Raw genomic sequence first — 21,512 nt, 5'->3', positions numbered from 1 at the left:
CAAGATGGTGCAATTAGAAGTATGTTCATTAACTTTGTAGAGTTCATTAAGCCCAGGAATTTAGAAGCCAAAACATGATGTGTCTCTTAGAAAATAGTCTGTAAATTCCTCTGGGCAAAGTGGAGATCTGGTAATAAGCAGATGGGATGGTATTTATTAGTGTCAAGTTCAGGATGGCATAACTAAAAAGACTATTAATGGAGATAATTAAACCATTTGTAAAAAATTTCCCTCTTAATCTTGGTGTCTTAGTGAGCAAAAAGTTGGTTATGAGTCAACAAATTAGAATTCTTGTTAAAACTAAAACATCATATATAGGAACCATTTCACTACCTATACATATTTCATAGTATGTTGTGTACCTCCATATAACACAATACAATTTATTTTGAAAGAAAGTTAAAGTGAAAGCATCATTTATTTTTACTCCATTTAGTATGAGATTTGATGTCATTAGAACCTTCAAGTAGTGGTTACCTCTGGTTAGACATTCACTGTAGTGCTCTGACCAGGTTAGGACTCCACAGATAAAAGAATAAAACTTTCAGATAAAAGCCACAAAGAATATTAAAGGAGAGACAAAGAAAAATACAGAGACAGAAAATTAAAGGAATGTGTACATTATTAGCTAATTTTAAAGAAGAGAAAGCTGTGTAGGAGCTTAACAACATTTAAATGGCTGTTAAATAAAAGTTGGATACAAGTTATTCCTCATTAGCTTTATTGAGATAGAAACAGGATTAAACCACATCTCAGAGTTAAAGGGAAGAACTTCAGTTCAGAGGGAATTGTCAATTATAGGGCACATTACCAACAGATGATTCAGAATCTTTTTTTCCAGAAATATTAAAAAACAAAACTAACTTATATCTATTAATGCAGATTGAAAAGGAGTGAAGTATCTTTTTTAGAGCAGATGAATGTTCTAGATGATTTCTGAAATTTTCCTTAGCTTTACTGCTAGGATATTAAAATACTTGGGGAATAAAAGAGGCGTATACAATAGAGTCCTCTAACAGTTAACTTTTGACTCATTGTAGTTTTGCAACCAAGTAAAAACTTGCTTGACATTTATATAAGATTTGATATATTTTTTTCCTACTCTGCAGATTACTCGCCTGAAGATAGATAGGAATCCATTTGCTAAAGGCTTCCGAGACTCCGGGCGCAACAGGTGGGCCTTAGTGAAGACCATTCCGGTTATGATAAATATATTTGATATTTTATTATGAATTTTCTATTACAAAGTAAATGGCTAAATTTACTAATACGATATTGAAATCATTTCTGATGAGGACTGTTGTGCCTCGGAGATAACTTATTTTTGTAGTGTAATGGTGTGACCTACCCTAAGATGTGCGCTGCTGAGCTGAAAATCGAAGCTCTCAGGATGTACACTGCATGCTGTTTCTAAAGGGGCCTTGAAGAAACCTGCCCTTACAGGCACAGAGGCTTCAGTATCCTAATTAAATATCCTCTCTGCCTCTACTATTGGTTTAGAATTTCTTTAGTGATGATGCGACTATCTATTGATATTGTCTGTGGAGTATGATAGGGTCTTTCGTTAAGTCATATTTCCAGCTGGAATATGAAACTACTCTCCATTGCCAAGAGAGGTGATGTTCTTTAGTTTCCAAATTTGTCTTGGCTCTGCTGACAGCCACATACTTGTTTATTTTTTCTGTTTCACGTTTTGTGGTGTTTGTACTAAGTGGTAGAGCCACAATAATGAATTCCACTCTTACTTTTATCAAAAAGCAGATCACCTAGTCTATGTGCCAAAGGGTTTTTGAATTTATTGATATGACTCTACTCCAATATAGTTCAGTACAACATTTTCTAAAGTAACTGTTAGTAAGTAGTAATAGAGAGTAATAATAGACTACAGTTCTGCAAATGCCTTTTCAGAGTAAGGCTTCTACTTAAATGTTTTTAAAAGCAGCTTGTTTTTAAAAAGAAGTATTTGAACAATCTTTATGACTTTACTCCTGAAATTATTCTAATACTCCTTGAAAATCCCCAATTATTTTAGAGGCAGTTTCATTTGAAATTTTAGAGGGAAAACAATCCAGATTCTTAGTTCTTTCAGTTGATTAATTGAACAAGATGGGTGACAGAGACCTTTTCTCAGAATACACTCAAGTTCTTGCAGAGATGTGACGTCATTGTTATATGCAGTGGCATCATTGAAACACCACGCAACATGAGGACTGAAATGCAGCTAAATTGCACTGAGAGTAGAGTAGCCTTCAACTTAGTGCAGGTAGATCAGGAAGACTAATAGCAGGGCTTCCCTCTGAAATTTTTCACTCTGTAGGAAAGTTTGCAGATATTCCTAACACATGAAAGTTGTCTGCTGTATTGAAATTATTTTGTTTTTTAAATGTGTGTTTCAATGTAGAGAAAAAAATTGCTTGTCTTTTGTTTTGTTACATTAGCTCCTGGTTAACCTTGTTTTTCAGAGGTGTTTCTGAAAATTAAAATGCAAATTGAACCATCATTTAATAACTGGAGATGGCCACTTAGTGAGGTGACTGAAGAGAACCTTTGGGATGACTCCTATTCTACCTTGGCGAATGCTTTGATGGAATTATTTTGTGATTTTTGTTATAGCAGAATAGTATTTGTCCATTTAAGAGTCTTGTATTACTTTCAGTTTTTTTTTTCTTAACCAGAAAAGGAATTTATTAAAACACTGAAATTCCAGGAGAGAAATACTCAGGCTTGAAGAATATACAACTAGCAACTATGTCCAAGCTATCAATTACTCTAGCAAAGTCTTCACTGCTACTGACTCAGGGGTCACATGCTTGTAAATAGTCCATTTTTGAAGGGATAAATTTAAAATATTTGAAAAATACTTTATATTTTGAACAGATAATAGTGAACAAACCTCTACAAGAAGCGAGATGACAGATACATATGACAAGTTTTCAGGAAGAATTCTAGATACTCAGCATAATGAAAATACATTTGGATACTTAAATTTGGTCAGTGAAAAAGACAGTGGTGTTGTTGAATATAAAATACTAGGACTATATTGTTTGATATGGTGAGTTCAAAATGCTAGCTTTGATATGGATTTTTCTATCCCTTTGGCTATTTCAGGAGTATGTAAGCCTGACATCCATGGTGCTTGTTACTATTTCTTCCCTGACTCTAAAACTTTAAAAATTTTGGAGGAACATACAGAAGACAGTGAATTATGTTTTAATGCTTTTAAGATTTTGTTAAAATTTAAAATTTTTATTTTGTTCCAAGCGTTTAAACAATATTATAGTACATGAAAAGCACATTGAGCCTATATATGGCTTTCTTGCTAGTGAAATAAAGTTTCAACTTTTTTCCTTGCTGAAACTCTCTTGCTTATTATAGACAAGCTATTTACTAATACTTCTTACTTTGGAATGCTAAATATCTATAAATCATTATTCCTCTATTTAAAAATCTGATTGTAACATTTTCCGTTGACAAATGCAAAAGACACATTTGGAGAAGAGATAATTCAGTCACCTGAATTACATAAGTGAGCATTTCTAACTTGTGTATTAGTTTCCTTTAAAAAAGACCAAGTTATATGTAAGATTTGGTGGAGGGCACGGTTGTTTGGAGAGCATGGGCATGAAGGGGCATGATTTTTTAATTATATTAGTAGAGAAGTAAAGCTATGAGAAAAAGTTTAACATATTTCTTTATTACCCCTGGTTCTATTGTGCTGTTGTTAGTGGTTTTTAAAACAAATTCTATTTTTATTTCCCCGAGCCTGTACATGAAATATACAAATTGACCAGGACAAGAAATAAACATAGACTTGTGATTGTTTAAACTTTATGAAACAATTTGCCTTAATTAAAAATTATCCTTTTCTGGCTATTTATGGCTGCACAGCCTATTTTACAGGAATCAGTAGCTTCGGCCCTTAAGAGCTCTCCTGCAAGACATTTGCTATGTGAGAGAGAATTTATGTGCTGAGAATAGTTTCATTCTTCAGTTAGGCCTTAGGTTTGACCCTATAAAATTTTTTACTCAGGAAGGTACAAAAATTTCTTCTCTTTAAATACTTCGGGAAAAACATAACCATTTTACTAAATAAACTTGGCCATTTGATAGCATAAATTAGGGCAGTGATAAAATGTGGAAATTGTTCAAAGGCATCTTGTATAAATTATCGCCTTGGCTGCACTCCTGCAGGAGGTGCCTTTTATCTTTTCTTTAACTAGCCAGGAAAGGTCTCCATTACTGGAGAAAATGAAGGCTTTTTTAAAAATGTCCAGATTCAGCTAATAAACATTTTATAACTGTTTCCTGCAAAATATCTAAAATCCTTTCTGGAACTTGTAGTGTGAAACAGCAGCCTCAGGAAAAATATCGATTGCTCCAAATCAGATCACTTGTAGATATGTCACCTTCAGAGCATCTCTTTAAAGCTTAGGGTTATATATTTGTGATGATCAATAACTTCTCCCTAAGAATTTAGTTTATGGATTTGTATTTGAATCATAATAAAGTTTACACTGCTAAAGCAAATAATGCAGTAAGATACATCTCTGTAGTCAGTTTCTAAGTCCAGTGGTTGCTTGTTAATTATCTTAGTAAACTTCCCTCAAGACTGCTCTATAATCGCTTTAGTATTTTTAATATTTAAAACTACAATTAAACTCATCTATGTGGTAGTAAGAAGCTGTTTTATATTAAGCTGTGTCTTAACATTCTTTTGCATTTAAAATCGTTGTATTTCTGGAAAGTCACAAAATTTAGTATTGGTATAAATTGAATAGAGGGTGATCAGCTAAACAGGACCCAGAGTTCATTAGTCCAGTGTTAAACATACCCACAGGCAACATGGGGTTTGGAACTGACCAGGTCTGCCAAACTGCCCAGAAATCAATGCGCTAGTACAGAAAATACTATCAAGTGGCATGAACTTGGATTTGGCTTGTAGTTTGGCCACAGATATGATGACTGGTTTGGAAAAAAAATCTCTTAGAATGAAACAATGTTAGGATTAATAAGGGTTTCAGACCTTTTGTAATCTCATCCTCTCTTTGTGAGAAACTGAAGTCCAGGGAGATTAGCAAATTTGCTTAAGGTCAGACAATGAGTTTTAGTGAGTTGCAGTGCCAATGCAGTCTTTCTGACCCCAATCTAGTATCCTTACCACTAAATAATTCTCTCTCTGTGGCACATTGATTACATCTGAAGCCAGATTCTGTTCTCTCTCAGGGTAGGCCAGGTGGAGCAGGTGCAGGTCCCCTCTGTGCTCTGCTCTTTTCTTTGGCAATCCTGCACTATCCCCTCTGGGGCTGCAGACATCTCTTTGAAGTGCCCTCAGAGCTGCACCCCCAGAGCCTGTGACTTAAGAGATGAGTCAGGCTTATGTGCAGCCTCATGAGGTGTGTTTGTGCATGCAAGCCTGTGCATGTATACACACCACCCCTCCACACATGCATAGCTACATCATTCTGTCACTAAGATGGGGTAGGCATATTCCTCCAGAGTGAGTACAGAAATCAATTAACAGAGACTATACCCTGAACACTCTAAGGAAGTAAATTCTGTGTGTGAAGCCTTGGAACAGATGGACAAGTAGTGTAAGATAGTTTTATTGGCACAAATCACTTACCTCTGGTGTTTAGAGAGCTTTCACCATATTGTGTATGTGGTATGACTCTCTGGGGTGGATTCCTCTAGTCTTAGTTTGCAGGTTATGACTTGGGGTGCAGGGACTCCGGAGGTGGTAGCACCTTGAGTCAAACTATTAAAGGAGATGTCTATTATTGGACATCCCAGGAAGCAAGTATTTTCTACAGTGGAGCTACAGGTTTCATGAAAAGTGTAATGTTACCTAGATCAACAAATTACTTAGGGCTGAGGTGGTTGAAGGAAGAGTGATGAGGTCTCAGGTGTGGCTGTCTTGAGAATGATCTAGTTGAGTGAATGGCCTCATTCCCAGAACCCAGAGGACTTAGTCACTTGATATACAGAGGGGAAGTCTCTGAATCATTCGTGGTAGGAGATGGTTGATATATGTATTTAGAGTAGTTGCCCTTGTTTTAAAATATATGTATGTCATGTAAGTAGTCTATATGAAACTTACCCTGTCTCTTTAAGTATCCATTCATTAAGTGTATTTCAGGGTTTTAAAATAATTTGTGATTTAATAGTAACTCTATATACTAGATAGCCCTGTGAGGTCACCTTCCTGCTCTCCTCCCACACACTGCAGGGAGAGGCCAGTGCTGTTTCTTCATGGCCCTCCTGTTGCTGGTGGGAGCCCAGCCTGGCTACACTGGGTGTAGTAGAGATTGTGCTCCTGAGAGAGAAGTCAGTCTTCTTTGGAGGTGTGCTTCCCTGAGCTGGCTGCTGAGGCACCAGATGATGGGCAGTAATGACCCTTAGAAAAGAGCTGGTTTTCTAGGAATGTGCTTTTGTGGCAATGCCTTCCTCACTTAGAGGGAGAAGTAACAGGACAAGGAGAGTGGGTGTGTTCCAGATCACAGCAGAGCCTTGGACTCACAGCAGCCAGGAGGGACTCTCTTCATCTCAGCTCCTTAGCCCAAGGGAACAGCTTTTCACCCCTCAGGTCAGCTGAGTTTTCCTGAGAACATTAACAGGCATCTTGGGTGGGTGATTTCAGTTCTCTCCTGCTGCTGGTAACAGGATGTTGTTAGCCCATTGCTGAAGCATTTCTTCTTGCCAGTGGCAAGATCCTAACTGGACAGTGTGGGGGTACTGTCAATACCAGTGTTGTTTTGAGATGCTTGCTGCTGGTGAAAGATCCAAATGCTCCTAACTAGACTTCTTTTGTCCACCCCTATCCTGACCCTTTCCATTTAGAATGGGTTTGGAAGCCTTGGTGGAATCATATGCATTCTGGCGACCATCACTACGGACTCTGACCTTTGAAGATATCCCTGGAATTCCCAAGCAAGGTAACTCACAAAGTCTCCTGGGTCATATATACAGCCCGTTCCTGCCTAGAAACTCAGGCACTAAAAGTATACAAGTCATTATTTATACTTACAATAATGACCTCATCACCAACATTGTCCTACAGATTCCATCTGTCTTCTGCATGGTATGGGGATGGATCAGGAAAAAACGGCTCTCATGGTCACAGATTAAATCTTAGATGTCTTAGGTTGTTTATATATTTCATGACCTTTACCTCATCCTTAAATCTCGTATTAAAATTAGAGGTGCTCTGATGCCAGGTCCTGTTCACAAGAAATTGTTGATGGTGCCCCCAGTCCACCCTTTCTTCAGATCTTGTTTGTTTTGTTTCTTCAGCAGAATTGCCTCTGGGTAGGGTTCTCCTGTTGGGTTAATGATGAGGAAGGTCAGGCACATTCAGGCAGACCCTCCTGGGCTCATCTCTGAATATTTCTCAGCAGCCCAGGGCTGATTTCTTCTCAGAGGGAACTGCATGGAAAGCGATGTTGCTTCCTCTCTGGTCTGCTCCATAGGTAACACTCTCAGCTCACTTCTACATTCAGGCTTTTTACCATCATCCTGCCCAGATTCCAGTGAGAATTTGCTATGCTGGGTTTCAGATAATTATCATTGGTTGGATTGGGCTTTTGGATTATTTTGAGACACTATATAAAACACCATCAATACAGCAATGAAGGTTTTACAACCTGTCCAACCCTTTGGAATTCTCCTCTCCCCTTAAGTTCTGTCAAGTTTGCAAACATCAGTCTGCCAGCAGATCCAGAGGGGGCACCATCACTGCCATTGGTTGGACACAGGGTTAACTACCCTCTCTAAGTTTCACAGGACTGTTGATTTGTTGGACCTCTGCTCTTGTATTAGCATGTGATTCAACAACTTGTTTTCTAATTGGAAATGAGATTTTTCAACCAGATAATTCCTTGAAAGCTGAGACCATCTCCTTTTCATCTCTGTAGCATTCCTCCAACCCTTGCCTTGTAACAAGCTGTGTCTAGCTCATATTTACAAAATTGAAAGGAAAGGATGACTGTGGAGTCATTCTTTACATTTCAACTTCTTTTGTAGGCAATGCAAGTTCCTCCACCTTGCTGCAAGGTACTGGGAATGGCGTTCCTGCCACTCACCCTCACCTTTTGTCTGGCTCCTCTTGCTCCTCTCCTGCCTTCCATCTGGGGCCCAACACCAGCCAGCTGTGTAGTCTGGCCCCTGCTGACTATTCTGCCTGTGCCCGCTCAGGCCTCACCCTCAACCGATACAGCACATCTTTGGCAGAGACCTACAACAGGCTCACCAACCAGGCTGGTGAGACCTTCGCCCCTCCCAGGACTCCCTCCTATGTGGGCGTGAGCAGCAGCACCTCCGTGAACATGTCCATGGGTGGCACTGATGGGGACACCTTCAGCTGCCCACAGACCAGCTTATCCATGCAGATTTCGGGAATGTCCCCCCAGCTCCAGTATATCATGCCATCACCCTCCAGCAATGCCTTCGCCACTAACCAGACCCATCAGGGTTCCTATAATACTTTTAGATTACACAGCCCCTGTGCACTATATGGATATAACTTCTCCACATCCCCCAAACTGGCTGCCAGTCCTGAGAAAATTGTTTCTTCCCAAGGAAGTTTCTTGGGGTCCTCACCGAGTGGGACCATGACGGATCGGCAGATGTTGCCCCCTGTGGAAGGAGTGCACCTGCTTAGCAGTGGGGGTCAGCAGAGTTTCTTTGACTCTAGGACCCTAGGAAGCTTAACTCTGTCATCATCTCAAGTATCTGCACATATGGTCTGATGAAGCCTTTAAGTTAAATGACATTTGGATCTGTCTAACATATTTTCTTTTTCTTTTTTAAAAGCTATGTGGAAAGAAACTCTCTGTGGTTTATAAAATGTACATATAATAGAAAATGAAGGCTCACTGGGTTTTTTGACTTTATCATGGTGAGATTGTAATTATCTATGGTATATATGTATGCTGTATATACATAGCACATGGAGTATCACGGCCCCTATTGTTCCCCTGTTTCATCCAGTTGCACAGAGTATTGGCATGTGTGTAGTATGTTTAAGCAAAGTTCTCAGACTCTTTTAAAAACAAGATGGTAAACTTAAAACTTGGCAATGATACTATCCAGAAGAACACTTATAACTTAATTTATCAGAAAAATGCTCTAAACGGTTTCATACTTGATGTGTTGATAACCAGCAGTAACCAGCATGTAGAGTCTTGTGATTTCTGTTATTCTTGGACACAGTGTGAGAATCTAAAATACAAAAGCCAGTTGAAGTCTTAGTGTTAGTCCTGAGGTATTTGTAATCATGAAGGATCAGCTTTTTCATTCCTGCTTGTTATTTACCACACATACCATATGACCTTGGGTCTATAAAAAAATCATAACCCATAATAATTGTTATTTTCTTAAGGAAGGTAAAGGAGAGGCTTGTGATTTTTTTTTACACTTTCCATTGGGCACATAAGAGGTTCTTATTCATCTGTAGAGAACAAATTTCCAGTATTTTTGATTTTTTGCTTATTTTATATATCAAATAGACCATTAAAGAATGTTCTATAAACATTTTTAAATTCCAGTTTTCACCAGGGGAGGAATATGTGATATGAGTGGAATGGCAAAAGGAAAATAAATCCACCTCAAATTCATTGATTCCAATGAGAAATGTCTATCTTTTAAATCAAGAGTAATACTATTGTTAACTATACCTTATGTTTTTGTATAGTTTGTTTTTAAATTTAGAATATTTTTTCCATCTTGCTCTGAGCTTCCTGACCGATAGTATATAAGTAAAAAAAATGCATTTATGCTACTTATTTATATCTTGTAATTCCTACACATTGAACCCTTTTCCCCTTCTTAACCTTGTCCGTCTGCCTGGGTCTTTCCCAAAACAGATAGTTCCTAGGCCTGTATGGTGTTAAATAACGCGGTGAGGAATTTCAGTAGGTTATCTCCAGCAATCTGTCTTTTGGGAGCTATAGTGCAAAGGCCAAAGCCCATTACTATAAAGACCCTCTTGGAGGACTAAGAAGGAAGATACTAATTATGATAAAGGAACTATAAAACTTTTAACCTCAACAGAATTTGTAACGTCAGAACTGGAGAAATTAAAATCAGTATTAAATTTTTTAATTCCTAAAATAATATATGCATGGTTGAAGAGTTAAAAACAAGTAACTTTGAGAGCACAGTATGAGATAAATAAAAAAGGCTAAGAATACATGATGAGGCACATTCCCCTTCTGAGGAGAAAGTGAAATAACATGTCTGTGCATTGACCCATTCATTACATTTCATGTATCTTAAGCAAAAGAGCATGATTTTCTCTCATTGCTAAAAAGAGTTGCTTTAACTCATCCCTGGATTTGGTGGGGAAAGGGTACAACTCCTGATTTGCTGTTTCACTTTCAAACAACACAATTTGTTAGATACGTAGGGAGATATACTGTTGAATTTGCACAGGATGTGACTCTGTTTATACATATTAACAAATTTCCTTTTGGATTCCTTAGCAGTTCATCAAATTAGTATTAAATTTTTAAATTTAAAACTAGCATGAAGGGACATGAAATATTTGCAGTAGGTGGATCTATGTAAGATGTTTGGGTATGGCATTAATAGCTAGACAAAGATTTGGGGAAAGGTGTTAAGAATGAGTCCATCTCAGCCAATAGTGCTTGGTGTATAATTCAAGAACAGAGTTTTCCATCTTGAAAAAACATGGAAAGTAATGCTCTATACCCATATGTATTAATAAGAGCATTTTCCTTCTTGCTGTTGATAATTTCAGATGATACCACAATATGAGTATAATTTTTTATTAATCTTTTTTCTGGTAAAATTTTAGCAATATTGTACAAATGCTTTTTTTAGGTTTTACTGTAAATATTAATCACCATGTCACTTCAGAGACTAGCCTTTTATTGCTGAATTAAATGACATGCATACATTGATAATTATATATCTGTATTTTATTAAAAAGTACTTAAAATTATATTAAAATGTGTTATTAAACCCTTTTATGATTTTGGAGGGTAATCATTTTAATGTCTAAAAATATTGATCCAAGAATAAGCACACACATGCATACCCCAAACGCAAATTCTGTACCTCTCAAATACATGGCAGAAAGAAATGGGCCTGCTGTTCATGTTTCATGTGTTAAATGTAATTTCTTGGTGTGTTGACCATGTCATTGAAGGTGAAGGCCCTGACAAATGTTGAACACATGAAAATTTGAATGTGAGAGGAGAGGGATGGGGTGGTATGTTTTGTTTTGGGTCCAGGGGAGAAAGGCAAGGTTACAAGAATGAGTGGCTTGCACCACTGACTAGTGATGACAGATTACTTCTATGCCCCTTGACTAGTAAACATTCCAAGGGACATCACGATGGGGTGAGGTTGCTGCTATCAAGACCAGTCACATTTTGAAAATTAACACTTGCTTCTTTACAAGCTGCCTTCCAGAGGTCAACAGCTTTTCACAAGTGAGGCACCCAGTTGCTGACCCTTGATTTCTGGAATGTAGGGGGTCAGGAATCCTTGGTGGCCCCCAGAGAAGGTTGGGGCACAGTGTAACCTATATAAGGAAGGATCATACTCACTCTTTACATCAATTAGCAAAATTTTGAGGAAAAATAATCTCACTTTTAAAATGTAAATAGCTCTTCATCACCCCTCCAGACTTAATCCTACCAGTAACTCACACCTTAGTGTGAAATTAATAAACAGCAGCTTTGGAGATAGCTGGAGGTTTGACTTAGAGGAAAAAGTAATTTTTGTAGCAGGACAATTCTGGGAAGATTTGTATGGGAAGGAGAAGGTGCAAGAAGAGAGATCCCTAACTAAACTCTACAGTGTCCCATGAAGTCCTGGTGTAGAGCATTAAAAATAATCATTTCATAAACTTCTTTCAGGAACCTTGGTAGAGGTGGTGGATGCTACCTACCCTGATGCTGTCTCTAATTAGAGAGGTTTGTAAAGATTCCTTTGTTGCAAAGTGTAACACAGTGTTATTTCCTCATGAGAAATTTATTGGCTCATCTACATGAAGGTTTTTCTAAGCTTTCCCTTAAGAATTAATTGTATTAAATTATTACCATGTTGTGTTTTAATCTCATTGTTCATCCTTTCTAAAAAGAAATGCTCAGATAAGTTGAGAGTAAGGTTAAATATATGAGCAGTTAAGTACTCATACATGATTACAGCATTCTAAGAGTTCAAACCTTAAAAATTATCAGTGCTAGAAATTGACAAATATATTCAAGTATACAAACATTCAACAGATATATAAACTTAGTATCCCTCTACATGCTGATATATTTTCAAATAATGTGCTTTCTTTTCATTGAACTTTCGTATGATGAGAATAACATGTCCTCGGGAATTAGAGAACTTAGTTTGAGACTATGGATTTCTCAATCATGATTTTGGGTAAAAAAATTAGCTGCTTTATGTCTCAGTTTTGCTATGTGTGAAAGGAATGGATGGGATGATAATTGTTAGTATTCCTTTTAGTTTCCAATTCATATGGTCCTATTATATAAATATTTAGCTTAATATTGGGAAACTAGTTTTATAAAACTATTATATCTTTTGGAATACATTCTGTTTATTTTTGGATATATATATATATACTGTATCTGTGGCTTTACAAAGAATATAACACTATCAGTATTATTTTCAACTTGTTGAATTATGTGAAATTTATCCTTTAAATGGAACTGTGCTTTAGTTTTACAGGATAAATTTTAGTATTTTAATATCAGAAGGAAGTTATACTTAGTAACGTATTTGCTTTTATAGTGAATAGTAAAAGACATTAATAAAATTTCTTTTTCATGATGCTCTTAATTGCATGGCATTAAATTATTTTGTTGTGAAATAAGTATAGCAGTCTATTACAATATATGGAGATCATTCCAAGTCCATTCAAAATACATTTAAATCCTCGAGAAAACACTTGTGTCTTTTTGAATAATTTTATTCCTACTGAGACTCAGATACAATAATATGAGGCAGTTTATTACTCTGCAATTCACTGAGTTTATACAAGGCTGAATCAACACACACATCCTATGTCCATATTTTTAAATCATATTAATTACATCACTAGAATTACTTAATAAAAAGACAAAGAGATTTTTCTAAATAACACCTATATTGAGATACAATTAACATGCCATATAATTCATCTATTTAAATTGAACAATTCAGTGGTTTTAAATATGTTCACAGAGTTGTGTAACTATCACCACAATCAATTTTAGAACATTTTTATCACTGCAAAAAAACTCCGTGCCCATTATTAGTCATCTTCCTTTTCCCTCCATTCCTTCCTTATCACCAAGTCCTAGACAACCACTGATCTGCTTTCTGTCTTTATAGATTTGCCTGTTCTGGACATCTATGTCAAGGGAACTATACAATATGTGGTCTTTGGCACTGACTTCTTTCACTTAGCATAATGTTTTCAAGGTTCATTCATGTTGTGGCATGTATTAATATTTCATTCCTTTTTAGTGCTGAATAATATTTTGTTGTGTCAATTTACCACAATTTGTTTATATCTTCGTTAGTTGATGGACACTTGGGTTGTTTCCACTTTTTAGCTGTTATGAATTATGCTGCTATAAAAATTTATGTACAAGTTATTGTATAGACATACATACACTTTGATTTCTCTTGGCTATATAGCAGTGGAATTGGAAGGTTCTGAGGTCACCTTTTGAGGAACCACCAGACTGTTTTTCAAAGCACTTGCACCATTTTGCATGCTTACTAGCAATGTGTGAGGGTTCTAGTTTCCCCACATCTGCACTGACTGTTGTTATTATCAGTCTTTTTTATTACAGCCAGCCTAGTGGGTGTGATGTCTCATTGTTTTTGTTTGCATTTCCCTGATGACTCATGACGTTGAACTTATTTTTCTGTGCTTTATTGGCCATTTGTGTATCTTCTTTGGAGAAATATCTATATAGATCCTTTGACCATTCTTTAATCGGGTTGTCTTTTTATTATTTAGGTGTAATAATTCTTTATATATTCTAAATACAAGCTTCTTATCAGATATATGATTTGCAAATATTTTCTCCCATTCTTTGAGCTGTCTTTTAGTTGTATTGATTATGTCTTTTGCAGCACAGAAGCTTTTAATTTTGAAGAGGTCCAATTTATCTATTTTTTTTTTAATTTTGTTGTTTATGTCTTTGGTGTGAGGACCAAAGCATTTTGATGAGCTCTTTCAATCAGCCTTTTGACATTCCTAGTAGTAGTAGTAGTAGTAGTAGTACTAGTAGTAGTAGTAGTAATATAAATGTATTTTGAAGGCGCTTTTCAGGTGTATAAATTTAATAGTACTTGATAAATTACCCCTCTTCCCAACACACCTGAATAGTCTTGGAGAAATAAATGATTCCTTCAGTATCTTAAAGGAAGACAGAAGGATTCCAAAGCATCAGAAACATTTTATTACCATAAGAAATGGTAGGCAATTTCAATATTTATTAAATTAATAAATATTAAGTATTGACTATTTCCTTGGCATCATTTTAGTCATTTGGGATACAATAGTGAAGAACACTGTTGGTATAACCAAACATCTTGTAAAAGCTGATTTGCTGGCAAAAAACATGTGTATATATATATATATTCATACTGCAATATATCACAGTTGGCAGGAAAAAAAAATTATTTCCTCTTGGCTTTTCTATGAGTTGGTGCCCTCGCCCTTATTACTATGTTACATATCCCAGATGGTCACTGCAAAATGTTTGCTTCTGTGCCAGGGTACAACAGGGATGCATTATGACCTTAACTCTGAGTTTGTTTTGTGGTTTTCTTTGGAAACCCTAACATCGTTTAAAATTCATTTTTTTGAATTTGGCTGTTTACAGCACTGTAATAAGATATTTCTCTATTAATAGCAGGAAGTGAAAACCGTGCTTTTTAGGGCTTGGGAAAACTCCTGTACATTTTTCTTAAAGGTATTTGGTGAAATGGATTGCAGAGATTTGCAGATTCCTTTTTCTTAATTTGCCTAAATGAATTTCAAGGGAAAATTTGTTGAACCATATGTTTTTCAAACAATTGAAGCTGTCACTCAGCAGTAATAAAGAGAATCTTAAAAAGCACTTCTATCTCCGGGCACGGTGGCTCACGCCTGTAATCCCATCACTTTGGGAGGCCGAGGTGGGTGGATCACCTGAGGTCAGGAGTTAGAGGCTAGCCTGGCCAACATGGTGAAACCCCATCTCTACTAAAAATAGAAAAATTAGCCGGGCATTGTGGCACAAGCCTGTAATCCCAGCTACTCAGGAGGCTGAGGCAGGAGAATCGCTTCAACCCGGGAGGCAGAGGTTGCAGTGAGCCAAGATCGTGCTATTGCACTCCAGCCTGGGCTACAAGAGCAAAACTCCATCTCAAAAAAAAAAAAAAAAAAATGGCACTTCTATCAAGTAGTGTACAAAGCCCTAGTAGTCCATTGCCTTGGGGAAGTTTGGCCAAGAATGAATGAACCTTATGGTGGACCCATTGTAGCTTTTGTTCATTTTGTCTTTCTAAGTTTGATAACCTTGGTATATGGGGAAGAAAGGAACTAGAAATTGTGTATGTTTAAATATTTGCGGTCTACTCAGTTTAACCTTGAGGATACCAAGAAGACAGACAGACAAAAACATAAAAATATAGAACTGGAAGGTCCTTAGAGATCAAATAGGAGATAGTTGTGTGGAGACCCATGTGACCTTCAGAGGTCACCATTGTGACCCATCTACAAGCTTCAGCAACTTCAGTGACAGTCCCCTTGGCAGGCTTCATAAAGCATTTTCAGGCTGCCTTGTCTTTCTTCATATTTTTTTTTCTTAGTCCTGGATGTCCTTTCTCACCCACCTTCTTATTTTCAAGGACTTACTCAAGGACTTTTGTCCTCAGCAAAGACTTTCCCAATTTCTATTTCTCTCATCTACCTTTCCCCAGGAGAAATCAGCTCTCCATCTAAAATATTGTCACAGTGCTCTGTGCCCTCTTGAAGAACATACCTAAACATCCCCTTTTCATTTAGATCAACCAGCCCAGCTATAATGGGAGTCCTCTGGGGCAGGAGCTATATCTCATTTACGTATTTGCCACAGGACCTAGCAAAGATAAAATGATTAATAAAAGAGGGAGTACATAAATAAATATGTGATTAAGTGAGTAAAGCAATGAATTTTGTAGGCTTTGGAATAAAACCTCAAATTGGGAGGTCTGGAGGTTTTAATTGGTCAGCTGCCCATTTGCCATATCAGAAGAGACAAAGAGGACTATAGATTCCTCACAAAAAGACAGGAAAGGAAATGCTTCTTTTTCTTTTCTTTACTTTTTTTTTTTTTTTAATTTGTTTTTTCCCCCTGCTTGAGCAGATTCTTATGAACAGAGGGTTGGGCCTGACATCTAAATAAGATACTCCTCCTAAAATTGTAGTATTTTATCATTAATATCTTCCAAAGCCATTAGGATGTTACATGAATCTAACAGAGAACTACTCCTAAGGGAAGAAGGTAGTTCTCTGTATGCAACTTGGACATCATTCCATCTAGGGAGAACTTCAGCTGTAGTTTCAGGAATTGACAATTTCTGTTGCAGGTACCCCCTAGAGTCTAGTTTAGGAATAACATCAGGAAAGAGAGGCTTTTTATGTCCTAGGGCATCCAGCTTGCCACAGATGTATCATTGATAGCAGTGAGACAGTTTATGTGACAGAGAAGCCCAAGCTTCACAAGAGATGGACATATTATATCCTGGTAGGTATGGGCCCAGGGTCTCTGAAGGGATCGATGTGTTAGGTTACTAACATGGTTACTTCTAGGTTTTCTCTGCAAGTGAGTTGATATTGCAATAAATATTATTTCATCTAGAAAAAAGTACTTGTTTTCTTATATAGAATAATAAGAGTATCTAGACCACTCTCTAATACCCCATAGATTAGAGGTGCTCTGTCAGACAAAACATTTTTTTCTCTCTAGGGAGGGATCCAAGACATTTTGGAGAAAACCTCTCTTCTGAGAAAAAGCCACATTGGTGGTTGTGGACCCAGAAACTTATGCTGTGTGAGGATACATCCTTTAGATGAGTGAGGCACTCCATATTGGGGTTGTTCATTTTTTGATGTTGTTGAGTTGTAGTTCTTTATACATATATGCATGCTCATTCTTGCTTTCTGCCTCATTCCCTTTTCTCTGGAACGTATGGGACTACTTTGGCTTAGTATTTGCTCAGGTTCTTATGGTAAGAGCACCTAAGAGATTGGGGATAAAATAGGCATAGACTGAGAAGAGGAGATATAGAGTAGGCAGGAGGCCTTCCAGAGTTCCCTACCGCAGCTTTTACTATAGCTCTGTTTTGTGGGTACCAGATATCTGCCCAGATTAATAAAACTGTATTTGGTTTCTACATTTTTTCCCTATGCTTCATGTGTGTGATGCATCTGTCAGAATTTCAGGGGGAGGGATATGAATGACACCTTAAGTTCCTAACACATGTTTACTTGTTTACTCGAAGTTCAATCATTCATTTATACCTGCATTTAGCATTTGTTGAGTACTTGCTAAGTGCCATAATCTGTTGCTGGAGATGTGGTGATGAGCAAGGAAAGTTGTTCTTTTGGAAAATTTCAGACTCATCAGAAGGTCACATGTGCAAACACATAATCATAATACAATGTGATAAATATACAAAGAGAGGTGTATTAGTTCCTTTTCTGTTCCGTATACAGAATACCTGAAAGTGGGTAATTTATAAAGAAAATAAATTTATTTCTTACACTTATGGAGGCTGAAAAGTTCAAGGTCAAGGGACCATATTTAATAAGAGCCTCCTTGCTGGTGAGAGCTCTCTGAAGATTTCTGAGGCTTTGTAGGACATCACTTGGTGAGGAGGTTGAGTGTGTTGACATGCTAACCCAAGTATCTCTTCCTCTTCTTATAAAGCCACCCATTTCTTTCTCATGATAACCCATTAATCTATTTATCCATGCATGGATTAATCCATTCATGAGGGCTTTGCCCTCACTTCTTTTTTTTTTTTTTGAGATAATAACACATTTTAATTTTGTCGTGAACTTAGCAGAAATTTTATATTCATAAATTTGACAGTCTTGGGTTTTTTGCCATAATTTTTTTAAATTTTACTTTAAGTTCTGGGATACATGTGCTGAACATGCAGGTTTGTTACATACGTATATATGTGCCATGGTGGCTTGCTACACCTATCAACCCATCATCTAGGTTTTAAGCCGCACATACATTAGGTATTTATCCTAATGCTCTGCCTCCCCTTTTCCCCCACCCCGCAACAGGCCCCAGTGTGTGATGTTCCCCTCCCTGCGTCCATGTGTTCTCATTGTTCAACTCCCACTTATGAGTGAGAACATGTCGTGTTTGGTTTTTTGTTCCTGTGTTAGTTTGCTGAGGATGATGGTTTCCAGCTTTGTCCATGTCCCTTCAAAGGACCATGAACTTATTCCTTTTTATGTCTGCATAGTGTTCCATGGTGTATATGTGCCACATTTTTTTATCCAGTCTATCATTGACGTCTTCCCTCACTTCTTAAAGGCCTCACCTCTCAATAATGCCACACCGATGATTAAATTTCAACATGAGTTTTGGAGGGGACATTCAAACCATAGTAAGAGGTATTTACAAAGAACAGTAGGAAAATTGGAGATTGTGACTTAGGTTATATGGGGGAGATGTGAGGGATCAAGAATCAAGGAGAGCTGTGAAGATGGGGGACCATTTGCTAATAGCTAGGGAAGGGTGATGGAAATGGTAAGTGAGTATTCTAGAACAGTACTATTCAATAGAACTTACTGCAAAGATGTAAATATTCTTTGTCTACACTGGCCAGGACAGTAGCCACTAGACCATGTAACTACTGGGCACTTGAAATGAGACTAGTCTGCCTGAGGGTCTAAATTTCAAATTTTATTAAATACTAATTAATTCAAATTTAAATGTAAGTTTAGCCCCATGTGGCTAGTGGCTACCATGTTGGGCAGTGAAGCTTTAGAAACTCTGCAAAGCAGAAAGTAATATGCACCCTAAAAGAAATGTGAACAATGACAATGGGAGAACAGTTCCCTGAATGCACAGCTCACCCTCTGTGTGGATGATGCTTCTGGAGGGTTACTATGAGTAGTCATGACTCTGTGACTATATGAAAACTGACTGATAATGCTAGGTGACTCTGCCAGGCAACTGCTTCATGACAAATCAGTGTATTGAATGCCTAACCAGTTCTGTCCTCCATAGTTAGTCTTATCACACAATTGTCCAGAAATGACCCAGGACACATGTCATTTCCTTTCTATAAGGTAGTGGCCAAAAAGTTTCCTTGGGGGAGTTATACATTGTAATCTCCTTTGACAAGGTTGGTTTTGGGAAGAGCAGCCATTAATTCTGAAGAGGGGAGACTGACACAGAACACGTACAGTGTCTGACTGACCTCCTAGATGAGGAGATGCTGATGCCCTGCTTTTTTCTCCTGGTCCTATGCTCATTATCTCCATTTAATGCCCACTGTTGAGCCACTGGAGAAAAGCTTCTCTGCTGTTGCTTCAGCCTCTTCCCTTCTCAAACCAGACCAAAACCCAGCTAATCATTTGCTGGTGAATGTGATTCTTTCTCTTGCCTTACCTCTATTAAATTAAATGCATTAAGAAGACAATGCCTCCCAGGGGAAGACAGAAAAAAATTAATGCAGAATTTCCCTCATATGAGGTACAAAAAAACCCCACTAGAATTTACACAGCATTTTATATTACACACCACAGATTCCCATGCATTATTTCATTTTGTCTTTCCAACAATCCTGTGAGATGTTTTTATCCTAACTTTGTATGTAAGAAAACTGAGGCTCACAGAAGTTAAAGACTTACCCACAATCACTTGGCCATCAAGGGAAAAGTTAGGACTCAGCATAAGTCTTCTGATGCCTAAATGGCATCTGTAAACATGGAAGGAAGGAGATTAGGGCAATAATAATTATTAGGGAAATAATTCTTACTGAGAGAGAAGGAGGGAGAAGAGAAGGGAAGGGAAGAGGAAAGAGAATGAAGGTTCTTTCTCCTTGCTGATTTTTCCTGTCTTGTTGGAGATCCGAGACACTTTGGGGAAACTCTGCTTTGCTCTGAAAAAAACCATGTGGATGGCTGTTGACCCAGCAGCTAGTGGGTGCCATCTTAGGGGTGAAGTTCCTGTCAGTGAAAGCATTGATTGGTAGAAGCAATCACCAAAGCATATCCTTCAACAAAACTTCCCTTCATCTAGCTACTTATTTCCATCCAGTAAACAACACCCTACCATGAGTGGGGAGCTGAGGAATTCAGAGCTGGGGCACAGCCAGTGGGAAAGTCTTGGTGATTTTTTAAGAGTTTACTATTAAAGATTGGAAAGGGGGAAATGAACCTGTCAGCTTTTGCTCTTACGATATTAGTTCCCCTAGAGATATATATATGTACAAAACTTCCAAATGCTATGATAAGTTATTTCTAATGGTGAGGTTTCCAGAGAAAACTCTTTTTTCCAGACCTCTGTAAACATTTTTATTTTATTTTTTTGAGACAGAGTCTTACTCTGTCACTGATGCTGGAGTATAGTGGCACAGTCATGGCTCACTGCAGCCTCCACCTCCTGGACTCAAGCGGTACTCCTACCTTACCCTCCCAAATAGCTGGGAGTACCAGTGCAAGCCACTATGACTGGCTAATTTTTGTAGGTTTGGTAGAGATGCTGTTTAAACATATTTTTAAAATATGTTGCGATAGTAAAGATAAAGATAATAATAATATAAACTTATTTCTGGGAGGGAAATCTTATGATTGTTGACATTAACTAATATTCATATAACATGAATTGTGACCCCAAAGCTACTTAACATATTTTAGTCCCCAAAACCTAAATAAGGAAGGTACTATTTAGTATGATTTTATAAATATGTGATTAAAACAAAAATAAGGGACTGACCTACCAGGGCTACCCAACTGGAAAGGAGCAAAATCAGGATTTGAACTCAAGTCCATCTGATCCCAGACTTGTTTTCACTGTGTTGTAAAACATAATGCTAGGTAACAAGAGAAAAAAACAGATAAATTGGACTTCAAATTTAAAATCTTCAATGCATCAAATGACACTATTAACAAAGTGAAAAGGTAACCCACAGAATGGGAGAAAATACTTGCAAATTATCTATATGATATGAAATTAATATCTAGAATATATAAAGAACTACAACTCAACAACATCAAAAAATGAACAACCCTATTAAAAAATAGGGAAAGGACTTAAATAGACATTTCTCTGAAGAAGATATACAAATGGCTGGTAAGCACATAAAAAGATGCTCACCATCACTAATCACTGGGGAAATGCAGATCAAAATCACATTGAGATACCACTTTATACCTACTTGGATGATTAACATAAAAGCAAATTAAAAAACTAAAAAATAACTTTTGGTGAGGATATGGAGAAATTAGAACCATTGTGCATTGCTGCTGGGAATGTTAA

At 37.3% G+C, this 21,512-nt stretch overlaps 1 protein-coding gene across 1 annotated transcript in view; it reads left to right on the top strand.

The window, feature by feature from the left end:
* TBX18 (T-box transcription factor 18) overlaps nt 1–12,819 on the top strand; it is a 32,141-nt gene extending 19,322 nt beyond the window's left edge. Inside the window, exons 6-8 of the mRNA XM_003822836.6 lie at nt 1,110–1,174; nt 6,838–6,932; nt 8,020–12,819. Of these exons, the coding sequence (XP_003822884.1) occupies nt 1,110–1,174; nt 6,838–6,932; nt 8,020–8,744 (885 nt within the window). The 3' untranslated portion in view covers nt 8,745–12,819. The remainder of the gene's footprint in view (nt 1–1,109; nt 1,175–6,837; nt 6,933–8,019) is intronic.
* Nucleotides 12,820–21,512: the final 8,693 nt, after the last annotated feature.

This window comes from Pan paniscus, chromosome 5 (genome assembly GCF_029289425.2).
Source record: "Pan paniscus chromosome 5, NHGRI_mPanPan1-v2.0_pri, whole genome shotgun sequence".
NCBI classification, from domain to species: domain Eukaryota; kingdom Metazoa; phylum Chordata; class Mammalia; order Primates; family Hominidae; genus Pan; species Pan paniscus.
The sequence above is the reverse complement of the archived record's forward strand: the minus strand, read 5'-3'. Positions and strand labels throughout refer to the sequence as shown.